At 45.3% G+C, this 14,269-nt stretch overlaps 1 protein-coding gene across 1 annotated transcript; it reads left to right on the forward strand.

Moving 5' to 3' along the window:
- The first annotated feature begins 878 nt into the window (after window positions 1-878).
- On the forward strand, window positions 879-13,284 carry cenpj (centromere protein J). The gene is made up of 19 exons (XM_068734280.1): window positions 879-964; window positions 2,621-3,053; window positions 3,907-4,033; window positions 4,193-4,372; window positions 4,483-4,624; window positions 4,711-4,816; window positions 5,081-5,803; window positions 6,386-7,118; window positions 7,503-7,635; window positions 7,726-7,891; window positions 8,012-8,143; window positions 8,572-8,709; window positions 8,880-8,985; window positions 10,160-10,317; window positions 10,474-10,557; window positions 11,373-11,513; window positions 11,982-12,066; window positions 12,408-12,528; window positions 12,641-13,284. The coding sequence occupies exons 2-19, from the start codon at window positions 2,664-2,666 to the stop codon at window positions 12,831-12,833; spliced, it is 3,858 nt and encodes a 1,285-aa protein (XP_068590381.1). The 5' UTR covers window positions 879-964; window positions 2,621-2,663; the 3' UTR covers window positions 12,834-13,284.
- Window positions 13,285-14,269: the final 985 nt, after the last annotated feature.

Raw genomic sequence — 14,269 nt, forward strand, 5'->3', positions numbered from 1 at the left:
ATGGTCCTGCCTCTTCATAACTCTCTTTCCATAACTCAAACAGCCATTGAATAAGTTATAGATATCATCATCAACTCATAACAGCATAAGGTATAGATAGATATCATCATCATGTCTCTGTGTGCTGTAGCACCCCCTGCTGGAAGAAGCCTTGCAATACGTAGTAAACGTTAACTCTGTACTGACTTTATTGGGCGGTGCTTCAAATACTGTACTGTCGGTTAAACTTGTGAAGACCCTGAAGATGAAACCAATACCAAACTTCATTGAAAAATGTGCATATTTTAGACATCCTTACTGTTTGGAAACGCTGACAATCAACTACTAATGATGACTTTACACACCTGCCTGCTGAATTTGATTTCAGCCGAATTTGCTATTAATTTATTTCAGCTGAATATACCATAATATTAGATTAATTTGGATGGAAAGTTAGAAATGATACAAAGTACTCTTGATAAATCAATATGTAGAAATATATTAACATTTCAACTTTCTAGATCAAAATTTTAAGATGCTTTACATTTTAGACTTGATGCATTTAGAATGAAAACTCAACGGTTTTATTCTCTCCGTGACTTTTATTGTGAAAAATGTCTGCGCAGCGCCGTTAAACCGGATGTAATTCGAAGCTAGCTTTTCCCAAAAAGTAATTTGACACGAATGTAATTTTTAATATTTCCAAACGCGTGTGTTCGATGCATAATACTATTATGGTAGTTTATATGCAAAAAAACCCATTCAAAATAAATACCGTAATAAATACCGTACAGACGTTTTTAAAGGAAAAAGACGGTCAAACTGCATTACCCATAATGCAACAGCTGATTCGTCGCCCCCTTTTTTTTGTGTTACTCTCGCGGGCTTTGTTTTGATATGGCGGCAGTCTTTGAAACTTATGTCAGTTATGTTTCTATAACGCACGTTCCCCCTCCAGTTACACCAGTTTCCACCGATGTTACAGGTAAATAACAAGCTGTTTACACTTTTATTAATGTCGCTAATGTATTTGCCTCGTCACTACAGTGTAACACCGGTTGAAAAAACTTTATTTGTATCTCAAGTAGCCCGCTAACAACAAGCCAAATATCACCAAGGAAGCCTTTTAAATACACTAAATGAAATGAAACGTATGTAGGACATCATCAAACTATAACGTAATTGATAAATACGTGTCATGTATGTCGTCACTCTGTTAATGATTTTAAAACAGCTGTGATTTCGTTCTACGTTGTTTAACCAAACAAAAACAAGTCAATTTAAAACCGACGCTGCGGTCTCGTGACATGCTAGTTAACTAGCTAATGCTATTCCAGCGTAAACCGGTTACCGGCTCACAAGAGGTGCAGCAAGAGTGGATTGCGTTATCCCACTCAGGAAAAGTGCTTTCAGTCACCTATCTGTCTGTCTGTCTTTTGTCACCTGTCTGTCTGTCTGTTGTCACCTGTTTGTCTGTCTGTTGTCACCAGTCTGTCTGTCTGTTGTCGTCTGTCTGTCTGTCTGTTGTCACCTGTTTGTCTGTCTGTTGTCACCAGTCTGTCTGTCTGTTGTCGTCTGTCTGTCTGTCTGTTGTCACCTGTTTGTCTGTCTGTTGTCACCAGTCTGTCTGTCTGTTGTCGTCTGTCTGTCTGTCTGTTGTCACCTGTTTGTCTGTCTGTTGTCACCAGTCTGTCTGTCTGTCTGTTGTCACCTGTCTGTTGTCGTCTGTCTGTCTGTCTGTCTGTTGTCACCAGTCTGTCTGTCCGTTGTCACCAGTCTGTCTGTCTGTTGTCGTCTGTCTGTCTGTTGTCACCTGTTTGTCTGTCTGTTGTCACCAGTCTGTCTGTCTGTTGTCACCAGTCTGTCTGTCTGTTGTCACCAGTCTGTCTGTCTGTTGTCGTCTGTCTGTCTGTCTGTTGTCACCTGTCTGTTGTCGTCTGTCTGTCTGTCTGTTGTCACCTGTCTGTTGTCACCTGTCTGTCCGTCTGTCTCTCTGTTGTCACCTGTCTGTCTGTCGACCCTCATCTACCTGCATGCATATCTTTTATTGTTGTTTATCTGTCTGTCTGACTTATCTATTTAAAACACTGCATGCTTTTATGTTTTGCTCCTCTGACTTTTTAGTGTCTAACAATGCAGCATAATATTGTAACAATGCAGCATAATATTGTAACAATGCAGCATAATATTGTAACAATGCAGCATAATCTTGTCTTTAGTCCATGTTTCTATTTAACATAGTTATCTCTCATTTGATTGTCTTTGAGTGTTGATTTGACTTGTTTGTACTAGTACTAGTCTCCTGAATGATGATACTACTTATATTAATATTCTCACTTCTTCCATAGTTGCTGCACGCGTTGTAAAGGGTCAATATTGCATAACTTATATTCTGTTTTTAGGTTTACTTTGTAAACATCTGTCCTGATGAAAAATAGCCTCTTGGCGCATTTACAGCAATATTGTCATTAATGTGCACTGTCCCTTATCAAATAAACCAATACAATAAGTACTAACTTATATATAGTTTTCTTGGACCTGGCGTCTTCTCGAGCGTGTGGTACACAGTGTTTTATTCACGGTGTGATTAACCTGTAACCTGTAACCTGTCTCCATAATCTGTCTCGTTTAAATCCTCCAGGATTAGCGAGCCCTGCTGCTTGAGACACAGCGCTGCGGTCACCATGTCATCTCCAGCCGGGCTCCGGTACTCCCAGGCGGACTTCTTGGCACGGTGGATGCCAACAAGTAGCACCAGATCCGGGGTGATCCTCGGTCCGGACCTGGCCGGCTCAGTGCGGCACAACTCTGCCGTCAGGACCCCTTCGCTGGAGACCCCAGACGAGTCCTTCGCCTCCGACTTCGCTCCTCTGCCGGCCTCGGCGGACAGCAGCTGCTGCCTCGGCGTGGATGGATTTTCCCGCTCACCTGGAGGAGAGAAGGCTGTGGCTGACAGGCCAGCGAACGCTCCGTCCTCTGGGGCTACTAAGAGGACGTTAGATGGAGAGCTGGACAGTTTGGATGAAATGGAGAGCACATCACAGGATGTGCCCATAAGGGTGAAGCTAGAACAGGTAAGGACATTATCATGTAGTAGCTATTATATTCATATTTATTTAGGTTTTTTAAATATTTAGATAGCTTTTTCTTTTGACAGGTATTCATCTAGTTGTTTAGTTTTTTGGTCGTGTGTGTGTGTGTGTGTGTGTGTGTGTGTGTGTGTGTGTGTGTGTGTGTGTGTGTGTGGCTGGCTGGGACAAATATGAATTGCTTGTCACCGTAATAATGTTGTGAGTTTTGTTTAATTTGAGAATATCTGGAATTCCTGACCAATGCCAGCCGAAACGGACAGCTTTTCCCACTACCATGCTGATTTTCCACACCTTAACAGATATTGTGACGTATTCTATTGATACTAGGAGAAGGTCTTTTAGCTCCAGTGGTCTCGTGTGAACATTCAGAGGCTGATAGAACTCTACATTTTGATGTATTAACAACTCTTCTTATTAAACCAAATGTAAATAGTTCTGCAACAACACCACTGAATGTGTGCATGTCTGGCACTTTGTGTGGGCTTCAGTGTTGATTACATCACTGCTTCCTGTTTACTTAACTCTTCACACTCTTTGCCTCTCCCTGCTAGTATTAGTAGTTTGCCTCTGAGGCTATTTATGTCGGCGAGGACTCAAATAGTGGCCGTATGGTCGTCTATCAGTGTGTGCAGTCAGTGTGCAACGGTGGTGGGCAGCAACAAACACATTAGCATGTTGGAGGTGGGATTAGTGAGAGGTCACGGGTTCAGTACACACTGTGACCAGCGAGTTAATGTAAAGCCAGGTTTCCAGTTGAAAGCCAACCCAAGCGCCCTGTGGATGGGCGTGTTAGCTACACGGCTAATTGAGACATCATACTGTGTGTTTTGTGCAGTTGAGGAAATGGCAGCAGCACATGCAGGAGCAGCTCAAAGCCCATCAGCTGGAGGAGCTGCTTCACCTCCAGGAGGAGCAGCAGAGGCTTCTGGGACTGATGAATGGATCCCAACACTGCACAGAAGGTTAGAGGGAGAAATGACCAGAATAACTGCAAGTGTGACAATAATTAGTTTCTCTTTAAGACATAAGAGATGTAGGTTGGAGAGTGTGTTTGCCCGGCTTCCATCCACGTAGATGTTGCTTCTTTATGCGTTTTATATTGTCCTGTAATCTATCGTCAGAGACTTCAGGGCTGTCGGGCTCCAGAGAGACCCCGTACAGCCCCCCCATACACCGCCGTGGAGTCCCACTGAGCTCCACCTGTGGCCTCCGACCGGAACGAGAGCCCTCGCCTGATCCCCGGAGTCAGGAGCGGCTACCGCGAGGTCAAGATTGTGAGGAGGTGGACGATGAGGAAGAAGGTGAGGAACATGTTTGTTTGTTTTTTAAACCTCACAGTTTGTTGTATTTGTACTTGGAGTACAGCAGTCAGCTGTCGAGATGAAATTCCAGCGGCGTTTATTTCCTGCAGACACGTGGAGCTCCAGAGGAGAAGATCAGGAGCAGAGCGTCGATGTCAGCCATTTTCACGAGCACGACGACACGCTAATGCCGAGTAACGGTGTGGCTTTGACTGAAGACAGCAGCAGAGAAGAAGAAGTCCTCCATGACAGGTAAGTGCTATCCTCAGGAAGAGGAACATGCCGGTGTGGCTCTGGATCCTGTATTTGTTGACAAGCTTGTGTGTCTCCTCCCTCAGACCTATAAAGCCGGGTATCGGGGGTCAGAAGAAGACCTTTGAGGAGTTGTTGGAGGAGCAGCTGAGGGTGGAGGAGCAAAGGCTGAAGTCTGCCAAGCAACAGCAGGTCAGAGAATAAAACAATGGGGTCCTTAGGATCAGGAAAAATAAGTAAGTCATCAGGCAGTAGATGATTCAAAATGTAATTATGAGCCATAAATTAGTTTTCCTCAGTCCAGACTGACTTATGCTATGCTACGATGCTAGGTCTTCTGCTATAGTCACACTGTGAGCGACAAAAGCTACAAACCGGCCGAACGTGTCCACGCGATACCAAGTACCAAACGTGAAAATTCACACTGCAGTCATTGCGTCTCCTCACGTTTAACAGAGCCGAGGAGGAGCTGAAGCTGTGCAGGCCGCCCCCAAGAGGGTCTTTCTGAAGCGGGGCGAGGGCCTCTCGAGGTTCACCGTCAATCGCAAAGCCTCGTTACCAAAAATGGGGGCGAAGAAGGACCCCAAACCAAAACCCCAGACCAGAGCGATCTCCCGCAGCAACTCTGAGCCGGCGGCCATCCAGAGAGTCCAGCGGCTTCCCGTCCAGCGTAAAACCGCCACGCTCAACAAGGAAAACCGACCCCGAGGTCTCGGCTCGCCGCCTCAGGACGTCAGGGCCGAGAGCAAAGCAGCACGGACGAAGGTTCTGGGGAGTCATCAGAGACAGAACACGGAAGGACCAGAGTCCGTTCAAAGCGACCCGGAGGGAAGACATCAGCCGAGGAAACTAAAGGAGCAGAACGACAGGAACGCGGGTCTGTCGGCTCAGGTCTCCAGGAGCACCGGGCCGAACCCCGTCACCAAACAGGTGGGCGTGTTGAGCGGGCCGGAGGAGAAGGCTGTGATTGACGGTTCTGGTTCAAGAGTGGAAGGAGGAACCGGGTCGAAAGGAGGCGGCGGCGTTCCACAGGAGTCCTTTGAGGCGTCGTTCCAGGAGAAGCTCCGGCGGTGGGACTGTGACCGGCAGCTGGAGACCATGGAGCTGGGAGAGTTTGAGCTGCTGGAGCAAGCGGCCGAAGAGCTGTCCTTCTCCTCCAACTCCTCCTTCATCATGAAGGTGATTCTTTTAACTCACCAGTGATTGCTCTGTTTGAAGTCGGGGATGTGTATTCTCTGTTAAATGTCTGTTTTGATACATTTACTACCACAGTGTTTTCTTTTAACAGTACGTAAAGTGTCCATAGTCAATATTTTGATGATGACTACCTCTATGTGAACGGGTCTCTCTGGTAGTCGTCTTATAGCTCCTCGCAGCTCTCATCGGCTTAGTTTAGAGTTTCTATTGTTTCCGTTGAGAAGCTCTCAAACACTCTGGTGTCGGTGCGGTTTGTGGCTCGTTTCTGCTGCCCCCTAGTGGCCAAACATTGTTTTGTTGCCCGTTCTTCCACAGCCCTCATCCCTCTACTGTAGGTTGTCCAATATCTGCATAAAAAAATCCCTCCTAAAAAAGAGACGATCATTGTAGGGAAAATGTTCTAACTTCAGTTTCTAGTTAATACAGCAGCTAACCACGTTTAGCAACTAAAGTTAATGGTGCAGCTCTATTCTTTGTTGCAATATGAGGCTTAAACGACAGATTTTTAACAGTTTAGATAAAGTTGCAAGAACTAATGAGGTGTGGGTTTCTATCCTCTTGCAGGTTCTTCAGATGGACCAGCAGCACAGGGGGCTCCACCCGCGACGGCTCTCCTCCACCCCCATCAAGTCTCCACCCAGAGGTGCACGCCAGAGGTGCAGCAGCGACGGAAGTATCAGCTCCGTCAACTCCGAAGCGTTTGCGGTGAAGACGAGAGACGACGCAGTCGAGAACGAAGCGAGCGTCGAGGACGAACGGGAACGGGACGGGCACGAGGACGTTGGATCCGAAGAGCAGGAAGTGGGGTTCGAACCGCCTTTGTTTCCCGGCGCTTTTCGCTTTCCCGCTCAGTCCAACCCGCCGTACGACAAGCGGTCGTATCAGGACGAGGAGAGCTGCGGGGAGTCGGACGTGACGCGAGTCGACGATGTCGCGGAGAGCGACGCCGACGAGTCGACTCTGAACGAGGACGGAGACGAGCGTCGCGGTGGAGTCGTGTTCGACGACGACGACACGTGGGACGACCCGGAGGACGACCCGGAGGACAGTAGAGGAGTTAGTCCGGCCGGTGGGATCTTACCGACTCTGTCGAGGAAGGTGGCAGTAAGCACAGTGGTGGAGGTGCACGAGGAGGAGGATCCTCCTCCTCTTCCTCCCGCCTCTCAGCTCATGACCAGGTTGTTCCCCTCTCTGAAGCCAAAGGCCCAGAATGCACCTCTCCCTTCTCCTCCTCCTGCTGCTGCTGTTGCTGCTTCTTCTGTGGCTCCTGAGTCCAAAAAGTCAGAGGAGACGACAGGTGAGACAAACACCTGCATCAGTATTTTTATTCTCACTATTTAGAGTCAGACAGGAAGCACATTTTCAACACCGTACACACATGGATGTGATTGGCATTTAAAGCCTGACTTATTTTCATTGTCAAAATTGTCTCTCTCTCTCTGTGTCTCTCTCTCTCTGTCTCTCTCTCTCTCTCTGTCTCTCTCTCTCTGTCTTTCTCTCTCTTTCTTTCTCTCTCTGTCTCTCTTTCTCTCTCTCTGTCTTTCTCTGTCTTTGTCTTTCTCTGTCTTTCTCTCTCTCTGTCTTTCTCTCTCTCTCTGTCTTTCTCTGTCTCTCTCTCTGTCTTTCTCTCTCTCTCTCTGTCTCTCTCTCCCTTCCTCCGTCCCTCCCTCCTCGTCTCCAGGCCAGCAGGTCCAGTCCAGACAGCTGAGGGAGCGACTGGTGGAGCTGGAGATCGAGATCGAGAGATTTAAGAAGGAGAACGCCGCTCTCACCAAACTCCGACAGGAGAACGAGAAAAACCAGGAACACCTCAGGTGATAAATCACCTTCATGTTTACCTTCTGAAACAGTTTGACTGTTTTTCTTCATTTTTTTGCGACTACTTATGTTGTCGTTTTTCGTAGGAAAGAGCGTTTGGAGTTTGAGCAGGCGAGAGCGGAGGAGCTGGCCAAGTTCGAGGAGTACAAGAAGGAGGAGAACAGGAAGTTGCAGAAGGAGCGCAAACTGTTTGAGAAGCACGCGTCGGTCACCAGATCTTTCCCCGACAAGAAGGAACGGGAGGAGATCCAGGTGAGTCCGACGGTTACCGGCCTCGGGATAGCTCCTTTTACTCTTTAAAGAAACTGCTGCGTCCGCTGAACGTGCAAATGGAAGTGTCCTTTTAATCCGTCCCTGTCCCTCACCTGCCAGGTGTTGAAGCGGCAGCTGATCTCTCTGCAGGAGGAGCTGAGGCAGAAGGAGAGTCGCTGGTTCTCCTCACACAGCCGGCAGCGGCAGCAGATCGACTCCCTCAGCCAGGAGAACGGTTCTCTCCGGGACGAGGTATTGACACCTGCCGTTAAAACTGCCACCTGTGTCTGGAAGATGAGAAACACACTTTGAGGCGGGGTGTAGATGTGGAATACCAGAACACATCTGGAGGTGGTCAGGCTCACATTGTCAGCTTGGTCTTCTCTTCCTGCGAGCTTAAAGGGACAGCTGGGATGTTTTGAAGTGGGGTTGTGGGTAATTATCCATATAGCTTCGCTATAGTTAGAATGTTTTCACCGCTTTATCTTGGCATTTGACGGGAAACACGCCGTCTTTGCTCTCTTCAAATGCACCAGACTCCATTCATAGAAACAGTGATTTAACCTCTCGGAACACTTGAGTTTCTGCTCTACTGCTGCCTCCATCTGTTGGTCTGTTTGTGTTTTTGGTGTTCTTCTTCATTCAAGTCTTCTAAGTATATTTTCTCTCGTTAATTGAAGATCCGTATGTTGGAAAAGCTCCGCCTCAGCGACTGGAAGAAGAACCCCGTCGACGCAGAGAAGGACAAAGAAACGACAGACGGTCCCAAAATATGTGAGAACAGCGTGACGTCTGTGACCAAAGGAGTGAAGTTCGCTGTAAGCATGTTGATCCTCTTTTGTTATCGGGGTGATATTCAATGTGGTGGTAATATAAGACTGTCTAGTGAACTGTGCTCGGGACTGGTTGGACTTAAATTGATTGTGTTTTAAATAACTTGTTCCTCGTCTTGGCATAACGTGGAAATCTCTTGTGTTTTTTCCCTCAGAGTCCTCTGGCCTCCAGAGGAAGAAGCAGCAGCATCAGTCCTCCACAGAGCAGCACTGCTGCCGCCACCAGGAGGAGCTCCAGGGAGATCAGTCAGTCAGCCGCAGGTACGTTCAACAGGAGCACACAAAAACACAATCATCACCAGACCCTCTGATTGAAGGACGACCCCGCTCTCCACTTAGCAACAGTGGATAACCCTGTTAATGTTTTAAGCTAATAAAAAGCTACGTCGTCGTCGGGTTCTTAAGTTTACGTTCCGCCTCCTTTGCTCTCCACACTAACTGTTTACCTGCAGACAACCAAAGCGCTCTGATGCGATTGGTCGATACTAGTCAGACTACAAACCAGAGTGATTGGGTATAGCATGTCATTTACTTTCTATTTGGACTTTTAGTTTATAGTTTTATTCTTTGAGCAAGAAGTAAACCCGAGCAGACCCCGGAGTCCAACTGATTACGCTGCTCTGAACACGGTCTTATATAGCTCCTCCTTCTGGGGACAAAGCTCCTCCTTATTTAAAGCTCCTCCTTCTGGGGACAAAGCTCCTCCTTTATTTAAAGCTCCTCCTTCTGGGGACAAAGCTCCTCCTTTATTTAAAGCTCCTCCTTCTGGGGACAAAGCTCCTCCTTATTTAAAGCTTCTTTATTTAAAGCTCCTTTATTTAAAGCTCCTCCTTCTGGGGACAAAGCTCCTCCTTTATTTAAAGCTCCTCCTTCTGGGGACAAAGCTCCTCCTTTATTTAAAGCTCCTTTTATTTAAAGCTTCTCCTTCTGGGGACAAAGCTCCTCCTTTATTTAAAGCTCCTCCTTCTGGGGACAAAGCTCCTCCTTTATTTAAAGCTCCTCCTTCTGGGGACAAAGCTCCTCCTTATTTAAAGCTCCTCCTTCTGGGGACAAAGCTCCTCCTTTTATTTAAAGCTCCTCCTTCTGTGGACAAAGTTCCTCCTTTATTTAAAGCTCCTCCTTCTGGGGACAAAGGCCTCCTTTATTTAAAGCTCCTTTATTTAAAGCTCCTCCTTCTGGGGACAAAGCTCCTCCTTTATTTAAAACTCCTCCTTTATTTAAAGCTCCTCCTTTTTTTAAAGCTCCTCCTGGGGACAAAGCTCCTCCTTTATTTGAAGCTCCTCCTTTATTTGAAGCCCCTTCTTTATTGACCTATAAATAAAGGTGTAATATTTTTATGGTCCCGCCCATTGTGTCATTTTTCTAATGGTGTCTCGGGAATCAGTATTTCCAGGGTTTTCCAAAGTGCTTTTAAAAATGTGTCTTGTGTTGTCAGCTGGGATGAAGAGCAGCCTGAGGAGGCCATCAGCGCCATGCTGCTTCTCCTCCTCTTCCTCCTCGTTGCCCGTCAGGAGGACAGATGAGAAGTCAACACCCGCCAGCAAGATTCAGGACAAACCGCCGAACCCGGAACTCTCTCAGGACGACTCTCCGGTAAGAGACACGGAGTCAACAGCTACCTTTATCAGAGGACAACCGGTTCAGAGACACTCACTATTGAAACGTTTGTCTTCTAATGAAGTTCGTTGGAGTCGACCTGAACGGTCACCATTTGATCATTTGTTCTTCTGGTTTCTCGTGTCGTTGTAGAAAAGCGTTTCTCTGCCAAACGAACAAAAGGAGGACAAAGAGCCAGAGTCTGCTCAGGAGGTTCTACCACATCCTGATGGGAAGGTGGGAAACACGGGAACTGTCTTCTGTCATCTGATGAGTTTTCTTCTCTGTAAATCTCATGAAAAGACCAAAAACAACAGCATGTTAGTCCGTCTCTCTATTCTTTAGGACTTTCCTGAAGCCCCAAACGTGTTCTTACTGAAGATATTAACCTTTAAACATGGCTTCTATAAAAACAAGCCTTTCTGACGGGTCACAAACGAACAGATGGAGGCAGCAGTAGACCAGCAACTCCTGTGATCTGAGAGATTAAATCACTGTTTTTGTGAATGGAGTCTGGTGTCTTTGTCTGTTTCTTCAAACTGGAGGCGTGCCGACCGCCGTCTACTGTAGTTCAGTGTATGAACGATTATTGTGACTATTTCACCTGCCTCAGTTAATAATAACATAAATATCTACTGAATTTTTATATAAGATAAAAACTTTATTAATGCCGAAGGATTAAGAGTTTCATTAAAGATTACAGAAATTATAACAGAATAAAAATATAAACATATATGAACAATTGATTCAAAAATATGTAGTGTAAAATAAATAATACTGAAACAATAATGCAAAATAGAACACAATAGCAATAAGAGAAAAGGTAAATAAATACAGTAACAAATTTAACTAAAAAGTAAAATAGAACATGTATAATAAGTGATACTAACACCGGAGCCTAATGAAAACTACAATAGAAAAGTGCATGATATCTAACATTGAAAAAGTAGTTAAAAGTTAAAGATATATTTACTAAGTTCTGTTAGTTAAGTACGTAAAGATGATGTAGTTTGTATTTGTATTAGCCGCTGATGGAGATGTGATCTTTCCAGATGGAGACGGTTCTGGCCGGCGGCGATCGACTCATCGTCTTCAACAACGGAACCAAGAAGGAAGTTTCAGCAGACGGGCTGACGGTCAAAGTCACCTTCTTCAACGGAGACACCAAAGAGGTGACGGCCGACCAGAGAGTGGTGAGACGCTTCACTTACGTTTACATTCAGACAACCAGAGAGCGCTGAGACGCTTCACTTACGTTTACATTCAGACGACCAGAGAGCGGTGAAACGCTTCACTTATGTTTATATTCAGTTGACCAGAGCGGTGAGACGCTTCACTTACGTTTATATTCAGACTACCAGAGAGCGGTGAAACGCTTCACTTACGTTTATGTTCAGACTACCAGAGAGTGGTGAGACGCTTCACTTACGTTTATGTTCAGACTACCAGAGAGTGGTGAGACGCTTCACTTACGTTTATGTTCAGACGACCAGAGAACGGTGAGACGCTTCACTTATGTTTATGTTCAGACTACCAGAGAACGGTGAGATGCTTCACTTATGTTTAAATAGTTTTTTTCTTTGTGTACCTTGTGAGCTAACAACTGAAGGTTCCACATCTGAATTAATCTTATTTAGGAACTCTTCGTCTCTTCTTCTCAGATCTACTTCTACGCCGACACCCAGACGACTCACATCACCTACCCAGACGGTATGGAGGTCCTGCACTTCCCCAACAACCAGACCGGTGAGACACGAGCAGAAACGCTGTTTTCAGTTGATCACTGTAATGATGCTGACAGTAAAGGCGGAGCTAACTTTATCTACTTTATAGACAGCCGGGTGGTTTAATCTGTAGTCATGCACCATCATATAGTTTTGTTCTAATAATCTGAATCTGTCAGATAAATGTACTAAAGTACCTCGAAACTGTGCAGTACTTACATTTAATGTACTTAGTTAAACTTGTGTTATTCAAACAAATAAAAAAGCAGGTAATGAAATCTTGATTCCGTGTCTGAAACCAGCTGAGCTCTGATTTAAACTTGTACATTAATCTTCTGGTTCTTCTTATTTTTATTTCTCCAGAGAAACATTTCCCAGACGGTCGTAAAGAAATCGTCTTCCCGGACCAGACGGTGAAGAACTTGTTCCCCAGCGGGCGAGAGGAGAGCGTGCTGACGGACGGAACCGTCATACAAGTCAACCCGTAAGAAACGAGCTTCTGTTGTTCTTACAGGTTCAGACTAACGACTCACTGTGGTCCAAGTTTACACCGTTCCTGCAGGCAGATATGAGCAGGTTTTTTTGCCTGTTTTCAGGGACGGCACCAAGGAGATCCTGTTCAACACCGGCCAGAAGGAGGTCCACACGGCCGACTACAAGAGGAGGGAGTACCCGGACGGCACCGTGAAGACGGTCTACGCCGACGGCAGGCAGGAAACCCGATACCCCAACGGACGGATCCGGATCAAAGACCGAGACGGCAACGTGGTCCTGGACAACATGGCGTAGGGGGTCGCGGACTACAACGTGGTCCTGGACTATGGGGTGTAGGGGGACGCGGACTACAGAGACAAATTGTCCTTCAGCGTGCTGCCAAAATCAGACACAAAGCTACAAAACATCCACAGGGAATGAGTCAGAAGCCTTTTAAACAGCATTTTATCTCTTATTTATATTTATTAACTGTTAACAGGAACTCCAGACGTCACCTTTAATGTTTCAGAGACGCAAAGAAGTTTTGTTGCATCTTAAATTTTGCAACAAAACCTCTTAAATCCTTTTTGTTGTGTGTGTGCTAATGATCTACACCAGAACCTCACGGTCAGTCACGTTTAAATGTGAATATTTCAACAATAACTCACACTGTTTACATTTTCAGTGAAGGCCTGAGGATTAATGAAATGTTTCAGTGTGTTTGTGTTTGTTTACAACAATTTTAATTTGTAAAAATGTTAAATATCTATTTATTTTCTTAGCTTACTGTATATTTTTGTAAAATAAAAAATGTCAGTTGTGTTTTTCAGAATCTGTGAGTGTACATCTCATTTCATGATTCACAAAGAAAGCACAGCAGAGAGGTTGGACTCAGACTTCAGAAGGCTTTAATGTGAACCTCCATTAAACACACGAGTCCAACAAGTAGAAAACAAAGAGCCGCGTCAACACGCTCACAACGAGTCTAACTTAAATAAAACCACCGCTGAACACAATCGCTGTGAACGTCACGTCTTCTGCAACATGTACAAACTGAAGAGGAGCCGTGGAAGAGCACAAACGAGTAAAATCAAGATGTTACAGCAGGACGTCAGCGAGTAAAACCTGGAGAAAGACCAGAAGAGGACTTCATGAAGAGACGCTCAATGGTTTATATGGAAGACTCAGCTGGTTACAACTTCTTCATTAAAGGGAAAATTCACTTTTCAACCTCATCTGCAGTCCAAGTCATAAACTGTTTCTCTTTACTTTTAGTTCACGCTGCTGCATTCAATTAGGACGAACTTCTTCATAACATGTTACCTTTAACCCTCTCACTCATATCTGCTGCTCAACAGGATTGTGGGTCAGAATCAAAGACTGTATATAAGAAGTCATTGTGACATAAAGTTTGCTTTATGGTCTGTTTGACTCTAAATGGACCATAATGAACTAAATGAACATCATGCTGTATTGAAGAAGACTGTAAACTAGAGATTGAGACCATAAACTCATGTTTACAATGTTTACTGAGGGAATAAATCAGACTCCAAACAACCACAAAAGCTTTAAAACAACCACAACGAGACGTATAACAACCACAAAGACACTTAAAACGACTACAAAGACACTCAAAATGACAGCAAAGAGAATGTAACTCTTTCCTATATTTCTATTTCTCTAGCTCTATAGATCTACAGTTCTATGGTTCTATACTACTTCCATGAGTCCACATGCTGTACAGGACAACA

This window comes from Cebidichthys violaceus, unplaced genomic scaffold (assembly GCF_023349555.1).
Source record: "Cebidichthys violaceus isolate CVI_PGR_0920_01 unplaced genomic scaffold, fCebVio1.0.p SCAF_11, whole genome shotgun sequence".
Classification (NCBI taxonomy): domain Eukaryota; kingdom Metazoa; phylum Chordata; class Actinopteri; order Perciformes; family Stichaeidae; genus Cebidichthys; species Cebidichthys violaceus.